Genomic DNA, 19,554 nt, shown 5'->3' with positions numbered 1-19,554 from the left:
TGCTTGGCCTCCTGTTTTTCCTTCAGAGCCTCTGGTGGGGGGGTGACGGGGCACCAGGGGAAGGGCTGCTGGGGCGAGGGGCTGAGGCTGACAGGTGCCAATCCCCTTGCTACAGTGCAGAATTCTGGGAACCACGTCATGGTTCTGCCCCTCCCTACAGCCCAGGGCCTGGGATGGGCAGTGTTCCTCACCCTGGGTGGAGGAGAAACTCGAAACCCACCTCTCCCCTGGGATGGGTCCCTTCCTATGGTACTGGGCTAGGGGCTGCTAGCTCCCTGTCCAGACCTGCTCTAAGGATGCCGGGGAGGGGGAACCTGGAGCAAAAATGGACAGTTGGGGTGAGGAGTCTGAGTGTAGGCCAGGATCTGGAGATGGACGCCTCCTAATACTCCCTCCCCAACATCCAGGTCTCCAAATAGAGCCATATTGACTGCAAAGGGCTTCAAGATTGGAGGGTCTATGTGAGTGGGGGTGGCCCCTCTAGACAGCTGTGCACACTCTCACCCACAAGAGCAGAAAAGGCATCTCCCCAGGTTGGGGCTGAAGGTCACTAGACTTGCAGGGCCCTTTTTCTCTGCCCAATACAACCCCCAACCAGTCCCCCACCGGTCCCAGCTCCTCTGCAATCACTCCCAAAGGTGTGCCATTCAGGTGGGCGAACACTTGCTCACAGTGGCAGGGCCCAGATGCTCCTATAGCTGAGAGGCCAAGGGCGCTGAGGCACTACCACTGAAATGACGTGGCCATCAGAGGGCAAGGGAAGAGGTGGGCCTTCAGGACTCTCCTGAGCAACCCTTGCTCCCTGCCACCTCCCTGGGCTCCTCCCGTTCAAGAAGATAGTCATCAGGGGCTCCTGGGTGGCTCAGTCTGCCTTCAGCTCAGGTCACGACTTGGGTCTTGGGATAGTGCCCTGCATCAGGTTCCCTGCTCAGTGGGGGAGTCTGCTTCTCCCTCTTCCCTCTGCCCTTTCCTCTGCTCGCGCGCTCTCTCTCTCTCTCTCTCCCTCCAATATATAAACTCTTTTTAAGAAGTAAGTAAAATAGGGGATCCCTGGGTGGCTCAGCGGTTAGGCGCCTGCCTTTGGCCCAGGGCATGATCCTGGGGACCCGGGATTGAGTTCCACATCGGGCTTCCTGAGTGGGGCCTGCTTCTCCTCTGTCTGTGTCTCTGCCTCTCTATCTGTGTGTTTCATGAATAAATAAATAAAATCTTTAAAAAAAAAGAAGAAGAAGTAAGTAAAATAGGGACGCCTGGGCAGCTCAGTGTTTGAGTGTCCGCCTTTGGCTCAGGTTGTGAATTCAGGGTCCTGGGATCGAGTCTTGCATTGGGCTCCCCACAAGGAGCCTGCTTCTCCTTCAACCTGTGTCTCTCATGAATAAATGAAATCTTAAAAAAAAAAGTAAGTAAGTAAAATAAGTCTATTTTTAAAAAAGAGCAGTCACCACATAAGATAGGAGTTACAGTTTATTCTTGGAAAAAACAAAGTCCCCCCCCAACCCAGAAAGGTTCCCAAGGGGGCCCTGCCCCTGTAAATGTTCATTTATCTTTTTGACCCCAGCTTCAAACAAGGATCATTACGATGCTGCTACTTGGGTAAGAGGCTCCTCCAGGTATTGCACCAGGGCCTGGGCCTGCAAGAGGGGAAGAGAAATCAGGACCGTACGTGGCCTGCCACTAGAGGGACCCCCAATGCAGACCCACTCCTGGCTGAGCACCCCGCTCCCACCCACTCCTAGGGTCAGTCCACAGCCAGTGACGGTCATGAGAGGACTCCAGGACTGTGGTGAGGTGGGAGCGGGCAGCCAACAGCACAAAGGCTAGGCCCACGGTTGTCGAGGATCGGGCACCTACGCACCTTGGCCTTGAGCATTCCGAAGCCCACTGTCTCCTTGGCGTACATACACAGCAGAAGGTTGGCCACCCGGGTGATGGCAACGCGGCCCTCCTGGTGGGGGTGACATTGTGGGATATGATGTCCTGCTTGGCACCCTTAGCCCTCTTTCCCCAAGAGGTCCTCTTCAGAGAGACTACCTTCTTCCTTCCATGCCCTGGGCATGGCAGGAACTTCAGAGGAGGGGCTCTGGCCACAGCCCTGGACGTGGGGTCCTGAGCTCAGACTCCAGCATCAGCACAGCGTCTAACTAACCAGCTTTCCCCTGGAACACTCAATCCCCCGGACACTTGGTTTCTCTTTCTGTGATCCCTACCTCTTCCCAGTTGATGAGGGTGCTAGTACACAGGAGAGAGTTTCACAACTGCAAAGGGCTGTCCAAATGGGTGATGTTATTATTATGGGTTAACCCCAAAGACACTGTAAGGGGTGTGGGAGCAAATAGCCTAATGGATAGTTCTCTTTCCCATGGTAAAGTTTCTCAAATTGTAGATCTGACTCTTGGGTTCAATCAATTAAGGAGATGGATCAGCATTGAAAAGACGGGAAAGAGTGTATCACATGTTATAAGGGAAGTACTATTTTGTGAAACTTTTGTCTTAGCTGGGGGGCATGGGCTCTGACTGAAAAGGTGTTTCTTATGGCTGTGATGTGGACAAGGCCTTGGAAAGCTATTGCCCTATAGCACCAACTCTAGGTTAGGCACCAAATACGAGTCATCAACTGAAATGAAATGGCGTCTCTGGTCAGGTGTTGGGGGAGGATGAGGTTGGCAGCCCAGTTACAGTAGAAATCCTTGGGGAAGAGTTCGCTCTTGGACCTTTTCAGTTTGTTTCAGCAAACTTTCATTAGGCCTCTGCTGTGTGCGGGGAACCAGGTACTGTACTCCCTGCCTCTCTGGCCTCACCTTCCCATATTCCCATGCTGTTCCAGCTACATCAACCTTGCCGATCCTCAAGCAGACGACATTCCACCACAGGGCCTTTGCACTTGCTGTTCTGGGAAACATTCGAAATATTCTTCCCCTCGACAGCCACATGGCTTGCCAACTTCCTTCAGACCTTTAATGAAGTGTTGCCTTTTCAGTGACACTGTCCCTGATATACACCCCACCTCACTTATGTTTCCGGTAGCATGTTCAGTATCTAACACCCTACTGCTTTGACTTACATACATATTTTACAGCATATGTAAAACTAAGCTTCTGTAAGAAACTAGGGCTGCAGTTTTTGTTCGTCCTGTTTGCTACTTTGTCCCTATTCCCCAGAACACCCCAGGGACCTAAACATTTGTTGGCCGAACAAATACAAAGGTGAATGAAACAGTTTCTGTTTCTGCAAATTCAGTCTAATGGCCACTTCCCCTTTCTGGACTTCGGTGCCTTCTTCTGTAAACTAGGGTCCGGCCTACCGTTTGGAGACTCTGGGGTGACAATGCAGTTCAGTTCACATCCTTTCGTCTGATGTTGAGACCCACCCTGTGAGCGCACACGCGTGTGGGGGTGAGATGCGGTAAGGAAGCTCAGAGAGCTGCAGTGGCCTGCCTGCCCAGGCTTCCACCGACGACCATGGCCGGCGGACCAGAAGCCCGGTCAGTACTAGGTGGCCGGCTCCCTCCTCACCACTGCTTGCTGCAGCAGACCAGCCCTCAGCCACCCTCGGAGATCCCGTCCCCGCCCCTCCAACCCCAGGATGCGGTCCAGGTGGCCCCATGGCACCCCTCGGGACAGGGGGTGGGCCCTGCTCCGTACCATGCAGTCCATGAGGATGAACTTGAGATTGTCTTCGTTAAACGCCTGGTTCCCGTTGCGGTCGTAGGCGGCCCAGATGTTGCTGGCGATGGCCGCGGTGACCCGGGCGTCCGTGTCCCCGTAGCCGGAGTAGGCCAGCAGGGACCCCTCATTATTCAGCAGCCTGGCGAGCGGCGGCAAGGGATACAGATGGGCTGGGGGCGGCGACAAAGGCGGCTGCGCTCTCAGCCCGCCTCCCGCCGGGCGCCTCGAGAAAGCGGGGGTCAGGGCAGAGCGCGCCCCCCAGACCCTCCCTCCCCGGGGTCCTCCCCGGTCGCACTCACAGCGTGCTCTGGACACCGCCGGTGTTGGCCTGGCTCAGCACCTGGGTCAGAGCCTTGGGACGCAGCATGCCTGCGGCTCCCAGGTCTGGGCTTCCACGCCAGCCCCTGAGCTGCCTCCCGCGGGCCTCCGCGGGAGCCTCCCCGAACTCCGGAGGTCCCGGCCGGGCTCGGGGGCGGCGACGCAACGACGCCACGCCATTCCGCCGCGGGGGGCGCCGGGACTTGTAGTTTCATGCGGCCTCGCGGCGCACCCCGGGAAGTGTAGTTCGCCTTTCCAGGGGAACCACGCGGTGGTGGTGGGGGGCGGGAAGAGCGGGAGCGAAAGGACCTGGCAGGACTGGAAGGACGTTTAACACCCCCTACCCCCATCCCGGGGAAAGAAGAGTCAGCATGCCCGCTTTACAATCTCTGACCACTAACTGAAAAAGAAATCCCAGTATTGGTCAGGCACACGTTCGATTACTCTTCAGGGCAGTTTCCTACGCCGTGCACAACCCTGGGGGTCGGGATCGGGGCTCAGAAAGTCCACGCCGGCCGAACCCAGCCCACGCTGGCTCCCTTGGGAGCCGTCCTTAGCCAACCCCGTGCAGGCCACGACCCCTGGGGGGACGGTCGGTCCCAGAGGTGAGACTCTGGGGGGACGTCCAGGCACGAAGGACTCCGGCCCGGGAGCCCCGAGAATGGGGCGGCCACGGGGACTGCGTCAGGTCCCGGAGCCTGAGTCCCCGCGTAGGTGGCGGGCGGGGATGGTGGAGCGCCCACGCTGGAGGCCAGAGGCCCGCCCCGCCCAGAGAGGCCCCGCCCCCGAGAGGTCCCGGCTGCAGTGCCCCCACCAGGCCGCCCGGGGCGCTGTGAGCGCAACTGGTCCGGAGGGCGGCGCGGCCGCGGGAAGGGGAGGGGAGGGGAGGGGAAGGGAGAGGAGGGGAGGGGAGGGCAGGGCAGGGGAGGGCGGAGGGGCGGAGGCCGGAGCAGAGCCGGCCGGGCGGGCGGCCGAGCGGGGAGGAGGGGCCGGGGCGGGCTGGCGGGCGGCCGGGTGGCGGCGGCGGCATGGCGGAGCCGAGCGGGGACGAGGCCAGGCCCCCCATTCGGGTCACCGTCAAGACCCCCAAGGACAAGGAGGAAATAGTGATCTGCGATCGGGCCTCCGTCAAGGAGGTAGTACGAGCGGCGAGGGTGGCGGAGGAGGGATCTGCGGAGAGGGGTTGGCCCCGAGGCGGGGGGGGCGGGCGGCCGGCGGCGGAGGGGGCGGGGGCCCCGCAGGCTCTCGGAGGGGCGGGGGGGCAGGAGCGGGGCTGGGGGGCCCCCTGGGGGGGGCGCTGGCCAACGCGGCGCGTGCGGCGGATGCCAGGCCGGGGCTGGCCTTGTGGCCTGGGCTGGGGGCGTGGCGGAGAGCGGGGAGGGGGCCCCTTGCAGCGGGGAGGGGAGAAACACTGGGGATGCGGGCCGCGTGCGTCCGGGGGCTGGCCGGGGTTCGAGGGGCCGCGGGAGGCGGGGGCGCCCGGGGGCGCCCGGGACTGGGGCGCGGGGTGCTGGGGGAGCGTTTCCCTCCGCCCTGATCCGTCCTACCTTTTCAAATCAAGGCCCTTACAGTTGGCCCTCGCCCCTCCGGAACTTGCTGTGTGCAGTAGGTGCTCAATAAAAGTGTGTTGACCGAGTGAATGAGGGAACACCTCCTGTGTTCGCCACCCCCTGTGGCTGCTCCAGAATTTCACATAGGCGGGGCTTTAGAGAGGCCATCTGGTTGGAAGGCAGGGATCTGGACGCTGCCTTGGCTTAGCAAGTGCACTCTCTTGACAGAGAGTGGCCTGTTTGACGTGTTTGGGCTTGGTTTGAGGGAGAGCTAGTAGATTTGGGGGCCTGCCTCTCCTCAAGCCAAACTTTAGTGCCATCACTGCCCCCCTGGAATGTGAAATGACCACATTCCAGAGTGTGCATCCTCTGCCCTGCAGAGCTCAATTTGGAATCAGCTTTAACCGAGTGGAGAGGCCGAGTGTTGGGTCAGGAGCCAGGGCTTTGGTGTCAGGACCCGAATTCCAGTCTGCCCAGAGTGAGTTACATAACTTCTCTGAGCCTCAGTTTTCTTCGCCTGAAAGTGGAGATAACGACCCATGTGTATCTTATCAGTCTGCGACCCTTCACTTCTGAATGGTCGCTGCTCTTAGCGATGATTGTGGGGTCCGTGTGTTGTCCTTGTTACGAGAAGGCTGGGCCTGGGCAGAGAGACCTGGTGGCTAGAATGGAAGGCTGCAGGGGTCAGGGTCTGAGTCCAAGGTTGCTGAAGGAGTTGGGACCAAGAGAGCCACCAGGGCAGTGCTGTCACCACAGGGAGCAGCGGGGAGGGACTGAGGGGAGAGTCACAGGGAAGGCTGGGCCTTCTAGGGTGGGAGACCCTGGGGTTGAGCCCAGGGGAGCCTGTCACTAGTCCATCTCTGGTTAATGAAGGCACAGCTCACTGCAGCTGGATGGATGGAGTCTATACTGCAGAAGGGACTTCCCGAACTAGAGGCAGGGTCCCTGGTGGGTGGGGCCCAGGGAACCTCTGCAGTGACCTCTGCCTCTTGACCACAGTTCAAAGAGGAAATCTCCAGGAGGTTTAAGGCTCAGCAGGATCAGCTGGTCCTGATCTTCGCAGGCAAGATCCTCAAGGACGGGGACACACTGAACCAGCATGGGATCAAGGATGGGCTCACTGTCCATCTGGTCATCAAGACCCCTCAGAAGTAAGTCCAGGAGAGGAGTAGATCCAACTTCTCACTGGGCCTGTTTTCCTCCTCTGGTACTCACATTCTTACCTGTCGCTCACCTACCTGGAGGGCCATGCCAGTGCCCAGGAAGGTGGCCCTTGGACGGCTCCCCTACAGGGGAAAGGAACCTGATGTAGCTCTCCCAGAATGCTGGCAGATGATACTGCCCCCAGCGGCACCCCTGTGGCTGGGGGAGCCCCCTTACCCCCCTACCCCACCACCACCTGGCCCAGGGTTGCTGAGAAGGTGGTGGCATTAGGGCAGTAGCTGCACCAAAAGGAGATCCTTGTTCTCTCCTTCCTGTTCACTTCAGCTTGGACTTTATCTCTCTGTCTCTCAGGGCTCAAGATCCAGCTGCTGCTACTGCTTCTTCCCCCTCCACTCCAGACCCTGCCTCAGCACCCTCCACCACTCCTGCTTCACCTGCTACCCCTGCACAGCCCTCCACCTCTGGCAGCGCCACTTCAGATGCTGGCAGTGGAAGCCGGAGGAGCAGTGGGGGGGGTCCCTCCCCTGGGGCTGGGGAGGGACCCCCCAGTGCTACTGCATCCATACTCTGTAAGCCCTTAGGGAGGAGATCACAGTCCTGTGTGGGGCTTGGGCTTAGGGGAGAGCCAAGAGGAGACAGAAACACGGTCCCTGCTCCTAGTCTGATGGGGATAGGGGACCCCTGGACATGGAGTTCCAGACACTGGTACTTGAGCAAAGCAGAGGAGGGAAAAACTGGTCTATGAGGCCCTCCCAGAGGAAAAGAGCATGGATGAGTGTAAAGGGGGAGGGAGGAAATGGGATTGCGGATGTGGGGAACTCGGGGTGAGGATATGGGTGTGCAGGGACCAGGGGGATCCAGCAGTGACCAGTTGGGGAATATTTATTGCTCGTTCAGCAGGCCACCACGGTCGGTCGCCCTCTCTGTGCACAGTGCTGGGCTTGGCTCTCAGCGTCTGCTGCCAGAGAGGTCTTGGTTGTTGAGGCTCCCATCTCTGCCAGCAGTGGGGCAGGGCTGGGGCCAGGGGAAGGATTGGAAAGGGAGATGTGAGAAGCAGACAAGGCCCATCCGGAGACCTGACCAGTGGCTGTGGCCTGGCGGGGGCAGGGTCTTGCGGCACACTGTGACCCTGGCCCCTCCCTGCAGCTGGCTTTGGGGGCATCTTGGGCCTGGGCAGCCTGGGCCTAGGCTCCGCCAACTTCATGGAGCTGCAGCAGCAGATGCAGAGACAGCTGATGTCCAATCCTGAGATGCTGTCCCAGATCATGGAGAACCCCCTGGTCCAGGACATGATGTCCAACCCCGACCTGATGCGCCATATGATCATGGCCAACCCCCAGATGCAGCAGTTGATGGAGCGGAATCCTGAGATCAGCCACATGCTCAACAACCCAGAGCTCATGAGGCAGGTAGGTATGAGAGAAGGTGGGGTGCAGGTGGACAGGACACACAAGATGTGGAGCATACCAGCCATGCTGACTTCTCTCGCCTTGTCCTGCCTTGGCTTGTTGGTTTACTTACTCATCAGCAGCTACATTTTGAACACTGAAGGGGTAGTAGCCTAGCTTTCCAGGAACTTCTGGTCTCAAAAGGAAGCGGGACAAGTAAGCGCGCAATTATTATGCAGTGCAGCTGGTGCTATTATAGAGATGGTCGTGGGACCACCCCAGGAGCACAGGAAAGGCCTCCCAGCCCTACCCCGGGACCCGGAGCAGCCTCTGGAGGAAGTGTCACCCAAGCTGAGACCCAGATGAGGAAAAAGAGGAGAGTGTTCAGGGCTGTGGGACCGCAGGTGCAAAGGCATTACGGTGTTCAGGGAGCAGGGGCCCAGGCAGGGCCGGTGGCTGAGGGAGATCCCGCAGATACAAGTTTGTGTTGGTCTTTGGGAGCTGCGTCTTATGGCCAGGCCGGCACGGGACAAGGATAAATGATGTCAGCATTGCTGTGGGCATCAGCGCTGGGTCTGCCAGAAAATAAGCTCCTTTAGAGCGAGGGTTTGCGAGTGTTTTCTGCACTGCCTGGAGTGTAGAAGTCACTCAGCAGACACTTAGTGAAGGAAGGAATTATGGGGCAAGGAATCAGTGTACTGTCTGAGTCGTAAGGGTGTTTCAGAGGAGCAAGTGTGGAGCAGACTTGGGAATGAGGACACGGAAGGCATCCCAAGTTGGGTGCAGACAAGGAGCTTTACCTCCTATCTCCACTTGTCTCCTGGAGCTTGCATAGGCCAGCCCTCACTGACAGCAAGCTGTTGGTTCCAAAGAGAAAGCCCCCATCCTCTGGTTTATCAAGATGTGGCCGGGCCAGAGACCTAGGGCCAGGATTAGAGGGTGTCAGTAGCATTGTCCTGGCGTGAATGCTTTCCCTCCCTGACTTGTGGTCACTTGCGGGGAGCCACAGTACAGTCTGGGGCAGACAGACCAACCTGGCCTGGAAACCCAGCTCCACCACTAACCAGCTCTGTGTCCCCAGTGAGTCTCAGCCTATTTTCTCATCTGCAGAATAGGGAAAGAAATACCTCCTTGGGACAAGTATTGTGGGGATCCTATGATTTCAGTTGTGTAAATTGTTTTGCCCAGTATGTATATGTAGTAGGTGCTTAATAGATGCTGATTGAGCATCTGCTGCCTCCTTCTTTTTCTCACGTCCTTTCTTACTCAGCTTCCTTTTGCTCCCTGACACTTGTGTGGCCTCCTGACCCCCAAGGAAGCGGAGCTGCTGCCCTCTGCCTATCTGGGATCATTGTACCATGGTGCAGAAAGCTGCGTAGGACCCCCACAGGGAGGCAGGGCTGGAGCCAAGGTGACAGCAGATGGAGGAAGTCCACCTTAGTTGACTCCCCACTGTGGGGCAGTTCCTGGGCGCTGGACCCTGGTCCTGATGCAGACCCTCCTTCGCTGGGCCCACCCTCGCCCAAGCTTGGTACTCCTCTGGTTCTTCCTTTCTCGCCCTTCTCCACCAGACAATGGAGCTTGCTCGAAATCCAGCCATGATGCAAGAAATGATGCGGAACCAGGACCGAGCCCTGAGCAATCTGGAGAGCATCCCTGGAGGGTATAATGCCCTCCGTCGCATGTATACAGACATCCAAGAGCCGATGTTCAGTGCTGCCCGGGAACAGGTGGGGCCAGGGGCTAGGCTGTGGGAGGGCTGTTTGGGCTCAGGATTTCCTGCCCCAGACCCAGGCAAGCCTGGGGTGCTGCCTGTTCCTCCTCCTATATCCAGCCCTCCAAGAGCAGGCCTGGGCTGGAGAACAGCTCTCATGGCATGGGCAGGGATGGTCCAGCTTGGCACGGGGCCAAGGCGGTAGGGCAGAAAGTAGAGCAGAATTCCCAAGGGAAGTGGGGGAGGCGTAGCGTCCACAGATCTGACAGCTTCTTGCACCAGGGGCTCAGAGGTTGTGGGGCAGACCTGGGGTGTGACAGCCAACCTCAGCACAGCATGTCTCAAGTGTGGTCCATGGATCACCTGCATCAGCATCACTCAGGGAACTTACTAATAATGAGATTCCTGGTCCCCACCTTTGAGCTACTGATTGACTCAGTCTCTGGAATCAGGCTTGGTAATATGCACTTTTGAAAGTGCCTTATGAATTCTTTCGAGTATATAAAAAGTATAGACAAAAATATAGCATTCTTTTGTATCCATGTAGCCGATATAGTTTCAGTGCCTTTTTGGCTCTTTTTTTTTTTTTAAGTTTAATTTACAGTAAATACATTATACATTTACACGCTTCACAGTTCCAAAGTTACGCAAAGTAAACAAAAGGACTCCTTCTATTTCCAACTCCCGGCCACCACTTTTCCACCCCAGAGGTAGCTAATGTTAGTATTTTAATATATGCAAATATGACCTTACAGATAGAATTGCAGCCATCAGGTATCTCTGCCCCATTCTACTCTTTCCCTCTCCAGTGCGAACCACTACCATGACATTGGTGTTTACCATTTTGATTCTTTTATGGCCTGTGTTTGTATCCATAAATAATCTACAGCATTGATTTGCATACTTTAAGCCTCAGAAGTGGTATCCTGCTGTTCGTATAATTTTTAACTTGCTTTTTAAAAACATTTTAAATGTTAAAAAAAAAAAAACCATTTAAAAAATCTTTTATCAGAGAATAATATAGCTTCAGAAAGGTGCACACATCATAAGTGGATAGCTTAATGGATTTTCACAAACTGAACACCTCCCCCAAACCAGTGCCCAGGTGGGAGGATGGGATTTCACATTATTTTTTCCTTGTTGAAGAGAAAAAGCCCCATATCATGAGTGTCCCATGCTATCCTAACAGATTTTGTTGCTCATGCTGCCTCTGGCCTACACCAGATCTCCACAAAGAAGTGTGTGTCTTGCTGACTCTATGCAGTTCCACTGGTCTGTCCATCCCTATAGTGGTGTCATGTTGTCTTAATTCAGTCTGGGCATCTGGCAGAGTAAACCCCCACCTTATTCTCCACCGTCTTTTTGGTGGTTCTTGGCATTGCTCTTTCAAATTTTAGAAAGTGTTTGTAGGGATCAACTATGAGGTTGTTTTTGTTTTTGTTTTTTTTAAAGATTTATTTATTTATTCATGAGAGACACAGACTGAGGGAGAGAGGCAGAGACACAGGCAGAGGGAGAAGCAGGCTCCTCGCAGGGAGCCTGATGCGGGACTCGATCCTGGATCCTGGGATCATGACCTGAGCTGAAGGCAGGCACCCAACCGCTGAGCCACCCAGGCATCACAGCTATGAGTTTTTAAAAGACTTTATTTTAATAAGGTATATAAAGAAAAAATATTTTATTTTAAATTATGTTTAAACGTTTAGTTTAAAATGTGTATCAGGGCAGCCCCGGTGGCTCAGCGGTTTAGCGCTGCCTACAGCCTAGGGCGTGATCCTGGAGACTCAGGATTGAGTCCCACGTCGGGCTTCCCTGTGTGGAGCCTGCTTCTCCCTCTGCCTGTGTCTCTGCCTCTCTCTGTGTGTGTGTCTCTCATGAATAAATAAATAAAATCTTAAAAAAAAATAAAATGTATATCAAAGTAATGCATGCATCTGGTTAAAAAGAAATTGAGCTGAGGATGGATTATATAACAAGCACTCTGGCTAATTCTGATGCAGGCTCAGTTGCACGACCCACTATAATAGCTGGAAGAACAGAGGTTTGGCATCAGCAAACCGAGGTTCAAATACTTTCTCTGCCACGTTTAGTGTGCAGGCGAAAGTGGGGTGCTTCACCTTTCTGAGTCTTAGTGTTCACATTTCCAAACTGGAGGCAATGTATTAAAGCAGTGGTTCTCAATTGTTTTGGCCTCTGGACTGCCTTATACACTTAGGAATTATTGAGGGCCCCAAAAAGCTTTTGTTTTTCTGGGTTAGAGCTATCAATATTCACTGCATCAGAAGTTAAAACTGAGAAACCTAAGGAGTGTTTATGTATTGTTTTAAAATAAGTGCAAATCCACTATATGTTAATGTAAACAGCATATTCTTTTCAAAAATAACTTTAATTTCCTAAACAAAACTTTAGCAGAGAGTGGCATTGTTTTAAATTTTGCAGACTTCAAAAAAAAAAAAATTGCAGACTTCTTTAATGTCTGGCTTACTTCAGGACAGCTGGACTCCCAGCTTGACTTTTGCATTTGGTCCATTGCAATGTCATGTGTCATATAGCCTCTAGAAGAGGCCACTGACCACTCACGGAGACAACAAAAGTGAAAAAAAGGAAATAGCACCTCAGAACTATAAAAACAGCATTAAGCTTCGCAGGGGTCCCAGGACCACACTTTGAGAACTGGTTTATTGGAGGGCTATTGTAAACATTAGCATAAACGTGCCAGGTGCATAGTAGGTGCTCAATAAGTGGCAGCTATTATTGCTCGAGGGAGGTCAGAAAGGGGTTCGGTGCATAGAGCGTCCTGAGAAACACAGCAGGATGCAGAACCCAGTGGTGGTGGGAGCAGGGTGAGTCATCAGGACAGGATATCTGAAACCGGGACAGCCTGGGGCTGTGTGGTACACGAACCCTGGCCTGCTGGCCTGTTCTCAGTAGACATCTGGTCAGGTGGAGGAAGTGCACCTCAGAGCTGGAGGGCCCTGGGTGAGCTCTGGGCCCCATGACCCACTTTGATGAGCAGGAAACCCCCTGGTGAGGAGGGGCTGAAGCTGCTCAAGTGAGGACCATCCGGGACCTCAGGAAAGGGAGCCTGAGCAGGGAAGTAGGGTGTAGACTCTTTCAGCAGACACACCCCTGGACAGAGCTCTTTCCTGGGTGCTCAAGGATCCGGAGAGAGGATGTTTCAGGGTTGCCTTGGGCAGCACACCACACAACGGGGTGCAGACCCGGAAGTGATTCTGGGTGACAAGCGGGGGCCTGTTGAGGGAAAGGAAGGAGGCTGGGGAGGAGGAGACATGTGTGAGGCATGTTCAGCCAGAGATGGGCTCCTCTGTGTGTGCCTGGGTACATAGAATACCACTTAGGGGACCTGGAGGGGACGGTCTGGAGAGTCCGTGGGACCAAGAGGGCTCAAAAAGGGGAAGCGTCAGGGCAGGTCACAGCTCCCATCAAGCCGACAGTTACTTATTGAGCACCTACTCGCGTCAGGAGAGGGGTCAGGCGGGGAGCATAGATGACATTGTCTCTGTCCCTGAGGAGCTAAGGAAGACAGCTGTGTCGTTACATGGCGGGGAGAGCGTGTGTAGAGTACCATCAGGCACAGAGGACACTAGAGACCTGTGTTTAGAGCCACCAGGGAGACGGTGACCCAGTGATCAGCACTGGCCAGGTCCCACCCTGCAGGACGAGGGGGTAGCTGCCCATTGTGCGGCTGGGACTGGAGCACAGGGCCTCCCGGGTCTCAGAGCCCTCTCCCTTGCCCGGGGAGGGGAAGCCGTTAGGTGAGAGGACACAGAGGGCCTAGCCCTTGCCCCTGGTGTGTTTCAGCCCTTAACCCAGAACCTTTCCCTCCTCCCAGTTTGGCAACAATCCCTTCTCTTCCCTGGCCGGGAACTCCGACAGCTCGTCCTCCCAGCCTCTGCGGACTGAAAACCGAGAGCCCCTCCCTAACCCCTGGAGCCCCTCGCCCCCCACCTCCCAGGCCCCCGGGTCCGGGGGGGAGGGCACCGGAGGATCGGGGACCAGCCAGGTGCACCCGACAGTCTCGAACCCCTTTGGGATCAATGCGGCTAGCCTGGGGTCAGGTATGTCCTAGGGTGGAAGGAGCTTAGTGGGGTCACCAGGGGAGTCCCTCTGCCCCAGGACTGATTGGGGCTCACGATGCTCCAGAATACTGAAGACAGGTGAGACCGGATTGAAGCCACCTGGGGGAGTAGCTCCACCCCTCAGAGGACGAAAGGGTTCTACTGGGCTGTGTCCTCCTGTCGTGGAAGTAGCCTGAGTGATGGCTCACCAATAAAGCAGGCCCTGCTTCCAGAGCTCTCACAGCCCTGCTGGAACTGTCCAGTGTAAACGGATTGGCCTGGGGAGGGGCATGTGGGAGAGGAATTGGGGCACGCCTGGGGCAGGCAGGTAGGAGGCCCGGGGGGAGAGGGATCTGCAGAGCTTTTCTGGATAGAAGTGGGGGTTACGCACTGCATAATCCTTGGGGAAGCCCCATTTATCTGGATTGCGATCGTACATGTGACCCTGGGGATGTCTTTGATTTGTGTGTACCCCCGCGGGGACACTGTGATCAGAAAGTCCCTTCCTCTCTGTGTGCTTCAATTCCCTTTTTTGTAAAATAAGGGATTTGAACCTGATCCGTGGCTTTAAAATTATACTCCTGAGTCCTGGGGAGTCTGGACCATCCTCAGGAGGAGGAAGGACCGAGTGGGGGGGCTCCAGGCATCCTGCCAGGCTTTAACCAAACTGTTGGCATATTTGATGTTTGAGTGGGATCTGGTTGGAGGAAGGGGCCTCTGCCACTTAGACGAGTCTGCAACCCATGAGTCTAGGTGACCTCTATCAGACCCTTTCCAACCCTGACCTTCAGCAGGAATAGCCTGGGGGGCTTGAATGAGACCCACTTTCCCACTAGCTTGTCCTTAGCAGAGCAGCTGGGAAGGGGCTGGCCCAAAGCCACAGGGACCCTTGCCCCTGTACTTGGGAGCCCGTGCTCCTGCTGCCCTTCTGAGTTTTGGAAGCACCCAGCATTGCAAGGAGGGAGAGCGGAGGGAGGCATCTGGTTTCCATCTGGACCCCTTTTCTCCGTTCCGTTGACTTCCTCCTCGTTCCAGGGGTGTTCAACAGCCCAGAGATGCAGGCCCTCCTCCAGCAGATCTCTGAAAACCCCCAACTGATGCAGAACGTGATCTCAGCTCCCTACATGCGCAGCATGATGCAGACGCTTGCTCAGAACCCCGACTTTGCTGCTCAGGTATGGAGCTGCCACAAGGGGAGCTTGTGGGGGACAGTGACTCAGCGGGTCAGATTGGGCCCCAGCCGGACTGCTGGGCGTGTGTCTCAGGCCCGCTGCCCCCTGGCTGCATAGGCTCAGCCCATTTGTCTGCCTATGAGTGGTGTGGCAGTGGGTCCTCCTTTAGAGAGTTATGCAGGGTCAGGGACTTAATAGGAATAAGATGCCCAGATCATGGGGCAGCTCAGATCCTGGTGCGGCACATAGTGAGAGCTGTCCTTATGGATGCTGTTGTCAATGCCAGACATGGGGCTGCATACCTCCACTCGCAGCCCAGGGTGTGGCTCCGTGTCCTCTCACTGCCCCACGTAGGCCTTCGGGGTGCTCTGAGATCCAACTGTGGTGGGGGTGCCGCGGGGGTGGGTGGACCCAGGCCTCCCCTGCTGCCTTCCCCCGCTGCAGATGATGGTGAATGTGCCGCTCTTTGCGGGGAACCCCCAGCTGCAGGAGCAGCTCCGCCTTCAGCTCCCTGTCTTCCTGCAGCAGGTGAGTGAGGCACCTGAAGCGGGCAGTGGGGACAGAGCTCTGGCCTCAGGTTTGGGCGGCCTCCTGCCGCCTCCCATCATCTTCCTGTGCCTGTTTCCCACCAGATGCAGAACCCAGAGTCCCTCTCCGTCCTCACCAACCCCCGTGCCATGCAGGCACTGCTCCAGATCCAGCAGGGCCTGCAGACCCTACAGACCGAGGCCCCTGGGCTGGTACCCAGGTGAGGGTGGGGGTGGGTGGGCAGCAAGGTCCGGGCTCCTTCCCCCTCCTACCCATCCCCCTGCTCCCTGCAGCCACCATGTGTCTCCCAGGGTGCGTTTCCCAGGCTGTGCTCTCCAGTTCCCTCCACTCTTCCTTCTAGATCTCGCGTGCCCATCCTTCTCTCAGAGGCTGCCTCCCACCTCTTGGTCTCTCTTCCCCACAGCCTTGGCTCCTTTGGGATGTCCCGGACCCCAGCACCCCTGGCAGGCAGCAACACCGGCTCCATACCCGAGGCTCCCACCTCCTCACCAGTACCCCCCGCCACGTCTTCTCCAGCGGGAGCTTCCAGTGCTCAGCAGCACCTCATGCAGCAGATGGTCCAGCTGTTGGCCGGGGGTGGGAGCTCACAGGTATGTGGGGCAGAGGGGTTGGCACTGGGGGGCAGAGCAGCAGAATGAAGACAGCGGAACAGGCCCGGGGTCAGCCAGCCCCACCTTTAAGTCCCCATCGGCCCCTCGCTGGCCTTGTGCAGGTTGCCGCCTTTCCCAGATCTGTTTCCACAGCCGTGAAATAGAAGTGAGAATAGTGACAGTCCTTCCTGCATGCTAGGTACCGTTCTAAGTGCCTTCTATGGATGAGCATGGCTGCTCTGTTCCTCACAACAGCCTTGTAAGGAAGCTGCTCTCTCTGTTATAAAAAGGGGAAACTGAGGCCCAGAGAGGTGAAGTGGCTTGCTCAGAGTCACATAACCAATAAGTCAGTACTGGAGCCAAGATGCAAACCAAGGCATGCTGGCTCCTGAGTGTCTGCTCCAACCACTGGTACTTCAGTCGGAGGTTTTCTTGGTAACTGAAGCAGCCTCCACCTCTGAGGCTGGAGAGGAGGGCTCTAGGGGATGAGGTCACTAGAGCCCTGAGTCACAAATTCAAAGCCAGGGGGTTGGATGAGGGGGAGGGTTGACCTCAGCTGAGACCCTTAACCTTTCTCTGACCTCTGTAAGTCATCTGGGAAGTGTAAGTGTGCACAGCCCTGTAGAGGGCTCCGTTTGCAGGACCCCACAGAGGGCTGGCCCGAGAGTCGCCAGGGTCAGGCCAGCGTAGATTCTGTGGCCTGTGACAGGAGGCAGCACAGAACCCTTGAGAATGTCAGGGGCACGTCGTTTCCTTCTCGGGATGGCATGTTCATTGTGTCCAAGGCCTGGTGGCTTGGGATTGCCAGGCCCCTCCCAGCTCCAGTAGACCAGTTGTGATTGCGTCCAGTGCTGCCCAACATCCCTCAGGGAAGCACTTCCAGGAGATGTGTACGGGAGCGTCAGAAATGAAAAGCTTTCTCTTCTGTGAATGACCCTATCTTTTGATTGGCTAACCAAACCTAACAAGTTCTTTCTTTCCCCAGCCCTTCCTGCGCCCCTCCTGCGCTGTGTGTGTGAGCACCGAAGGGTGGAGGGTGGGTGGGGTGGAGACTGTGCAGTGCTTGCATCGTCCCAACCCTGAGCATTTGGCTTCCAGAATGCCCTTAACATCCCAGAGGATGGACAGAGAGCTGATCTGGGCCTGTCTATTCCTTTGAGATGTTCGGAGATACACCCCCTCTGTCTTCCTCACAGCCATGTAGAGACCAGGGTGCAGGCTCCTCAGCACCGTTTGTAGCTCACCCCTCCCTGCCCACTGGTTGACCCTGTGGATGTTCCAGAAGACCTACTGCTCATCTTCCTCCTATGTAAACCTGAAATTTGGGGGCCCAGGGCCAGTCCCTCGCACGTGCACTTCACAAGGCCTGTCCCTGCAGGTGCAGATGCCAGAAGTGAGGTTCCAGCAGCAGCTGGAACAGCTCAACTCCATGGGCTTCATGAACCGTGAGGCCAACCTGCAGGCCCTGATTGCCACGGGAGGGGACGTCAATGCTGCCATCGAGAGACTCCTGGGCTCGCAGCTCTCCTAACCCTTTGGCCGCGCCTCCTGCCTCTCCCTCCCCTGGGCACCAGTTCGTGGCTCCTCTGTCAGCCCCTGCCCTCTGTGCCTGCCGTCCCCATCTTCTCTCCTGTCCTCTCCAGACAGCAAGGTGGCTTTAGGGGCGCAGGCCTGGCCCCAGAGCTATGAGAATTTTGGTGTTAACCTGCACATCTCTATGGAGTGCTCTCCGGCCCTGCTCTGGTGGGGCTGTGTAAGCCGTCTTCACAGTTCACTGGTTGGCTCCAGCTCCTGACCCCACCACCACCTTGTACAGCCCGCCGATGTCCCAGCGGCAGTGCAGGCTCTGGAGGGACTGCTGTCCGCTCTGCTGGGACGGGGTCTTTTCCGTGTCCCACTAGGGATTTGCTTGTTGTATGGTTACTTGTGGTGATTCTTCCTTCTCTCTGTCCCTCCTCCCACCTGCAGCCCAACCTGTGCCAGGGTCACACATGCGGAAGGAGGGGCAGGTGAACAGGCTATCTTTTCCTCCTCACCACTCACCCCCCGCCCCGCCCTGATCCCTTCATCTAAGCTTTGTCAGGATGTCCCAGAAGAGGACAATGCCTGTTCTGCCTGTCTAGAGGGGGAGACAGCCCTCCGTGCAAGGAGCTAGCAAGCCCTGGACCAGCCCCATGGAGATCTGTGCAAAGGAGGGGAACTGGGATTTGCTAGAGGAAGGGAATGGCTCTGAAGTTAGAATTGACACTTAGGGAATGGAGGCCCTAGTAGCTGTTGTAAGCAGGGGGCCCAGGCTCCAGCCTGGTAGAGAAGGCCTACAGATGCTAACAGAATCTGAGCTGGAGGAAAGGGCCCCCTGGGGCTCCTGCCAGCCCCATTCCAGGACCTGCCTATGTCCCCAGGTACCAGGGCTTTGAGCACCCCTCAGAAGACATGAAGGAGTTGGGGTCTGTGTCAGCAGCAGGGGGGTGTGCCAGTGGGCACACACATGCACCTCAGCTGCACAAGAGGGTAGATTCTTTGTTGATGACTGGTCCTGAGCTCTCTCCCACCACAGAGAAGTAGGCAGAAGGGCCAGTCTAGGGTAGGAGTACATACAGTCCAGTGAGCTAGGTCCCTTGGGCCCCTGGGTGCTGGGTACCCCAAGGGCAGCGTGGCTACCCCTTCCAAAGCTGTCGGGGCTGTGGCAGCACCCCTACTACCCCTCTCCTCCTCGCTGTTGGGGAACAGGAGAAGAGTCCTGCCCTCTGCAGCCCTGGCCTCTGGAGTCTTCATTGTTTGCTTCCAGGCCAGAAAGTTCTATTTGAGGAAGAGAAGGGGAGGGCCGCAATCATGCTTTTGCTCTGGAATTGGATGTTGCTCTATTGGAGTGCTAGGAAGGCTCCTACCGTCTCTTCTCTCTGCTGTTTAGCCCGGCTGCTTGGAGGACCCACAGCTGAGAGTCTGGAAGCAAGAGAAGCAGACTCTTCTCCAGGTGGGAAAGGGTCCCAAGCAATCCAGAGAGGATGTCCGTGTGGCTTTCCTTCCCCCGCCTCCCCCACCTTCCACACTGGCCTTTGTAAATAAATGACGTGGTCTTTGTTGTCAGGATGTCTTGGGGTTTGTTTTCGGAGAGAAAGGAGGCTGGCTGAAGACAGCCTGGTTTTAGGGGGTTTTTATACAGCAGGATCTGTTCAGCTTGGGGCATTGATGATGAAGGGAGAGCTGGCCCAGCCTTTGTTGGGGCTCACGACCAGGCAGGGCTGCTTTCCACCTTCCCTGTCCCCCACTCAGGACTGAGCCGGGAAGTGCAGAAAGGTCGTCCTCTGATGCTACAGCAAGACTATTTTCCCTTCACCTCAGCTAGAAAGATCAAAACAGAGGAA

At 56.3% G+C, this 19,554-nt stretch overlaps 2 protein-coding genes across 7 annotated transcripts; one reads left to right on the top strand and one right to left on the bottom strand.

Annotated features, from left to right (window-relative positions):
• Window positions 1-1,446: 1,446 nt before the first annotated feature.
• Window positions 1,447-4,178, bottom strand: LAMTOR2 (late endosomal/lysosomal adaptor, MAPK and MTOR activator 2). 3 transcript variants are annotated; one of them, XM_077901062.1, is made up of 5 exons: window positions 3,965-4,173; window positions 3,642-3,804; window positions 3,302-3,368; window positions 1,856-1,945; window positions 1,447-1,631 (listed from the first exon to the last, which is right to left on the bottom strand). In XM_077901062.1, the coding sequence occupies exons 1-5, from the start codon at window positions 4,030-4,032 to the stop codon at window positions 1,561-1,563; spliced, it is 459 nt and encodes a 152-aa protein (XP_077757188.1). In that variant the 5' UTR covers window positions 4,033-4,173; the 3' UTR covers window positions 1,447-1,560. The 3 variants fall into 3 exon arrangements, with proteins under 3 accessions (XP_077757188.1, XP_077757190.1, XP_077757189.1); XM_077901063.1 differs by lacking the exon at window positions 1,447-1,631 and adding an exon at window positions 2,799-2,952 and having other exon boundaries at window positions 3,965-4,178; XM_077901064.1 differs by lacking the exon at window positions 3,302-3,368 and having other exon boundaries at window positions 3,965-4,164.
• A 773-nt stretch (window positions 4,179-4,951) lies between these two features.
• On the top strand, window positions 4,952-19,276 carry UBQLN4 (ubiquilin 4). 4 transcript variants are annotated; one of them, XM_077901053.1, is made up of 11 exons: window positions 4,953-5,119; window positions 6,533-6,684; window positions 7,049-7,266; window positions 7,844-8,106; window positions 9,657-9,815; window positions 13,653-13,878; window positions 14,914-15,053; window positions 15,495-15,578; window positions 15,683-15,798; window positions 16,003-16,189; window positions 19,101-19,276. In XM_077901053.1, exons 1-11 carry the CDS (start codon window positions 5,012-5,014, stop codon window positions 19,257-19,259), a joined length of 1,812 nt encoding a protein of 603 aa, XP_077757179.1. In that variant the 5' UTR covers window positions 4,953-5,011; the 3' UTR covers window positions 19,260-19,276. The 4 variants fall into 4 exon arrangements, with proteins under 4 accessions (XP_077757181.1, XP_077757179.1, XP_077757182.1 ...); XM_077901054.1 differs by having other exon boundaries at window positions 4,955-5,119; window positions 17,568-19,276; XM_077901055.1 differs by lacking the exon at window positions 15,683-15,798 and having other exon boundaries at window positions 4,952-5,119.
• The last annotated feature ends 278 nt before the right edge of the window (window positions 19,277-19,554 follow it).

The sequence above is a fragment of the Canis aureus genome, chromosome 6 (assembly GCF_053574225.1).
Source record: "Canis aureus isolate CA01 chromosome 6, VMU_Caureus_v.1.0, whole genome shotgun sequence".
Taxonomy (NCBI): domain Eukaryota; kingdom Metazoa; phylum Chordata; class Mammalia; order Carnivora; family Canidae; genus Canis; species Canis aureus.
The sequence above is the reverse complement of the archived record's forward strand: the minus strand, read 5'-3'. Positions and strand labels throughout refer to the sequence as shown.

Excerpts from the sequence above, each read along its gene's own strand:
- UBQLN4 (XM_077901053.1), top strand. The coding sequence starts at position 5,012 with ATGGCGGAGCCGAGCGGGGACGAGGCCAGGCCCCCCATTCGGGTCACC. Across the intron at positions 9,816-13,652 it reads TCAGTGCTGCCCGGGAACAG|TTTGGCAACAATCCCTTCTC; the intron begins GTGGGGCCAGGG and ends CCCTCCTCCCAG. Across the intron at positions 15,579-15,682 it reads TCCCTGTCTTCCTGCAGCAG|ATGCAGAACCCAGAGTCCCT; the intron begins GTGAGTGAGGCA and ends GTTTCCCACCAG.
- LAMTOR2 (XM_077901062.1), bottom strand. The coding sequence starts at position 4,032 with ATGCTGCGTCCCAAGGCTCTGACCCAGGTGCTGAGCCAGGCCAACACC. Across the intron at positions 3,805-3,964 it reads GGCGGTGTCCAGAGCACGCT|GCTGCTGAATAATGAGGGGT; the intron begins GTGAGTGCGACC and ends GCCGCTCGCCAG. Across the intron at positions 1,632-1,855 it reads TCGGAATGCTCAAGGCCAAG|GCCCAGGCCCTGGTGCAATA; the intron begins GTGCGTAGGTGC and ends CCCCTCTTGCAG.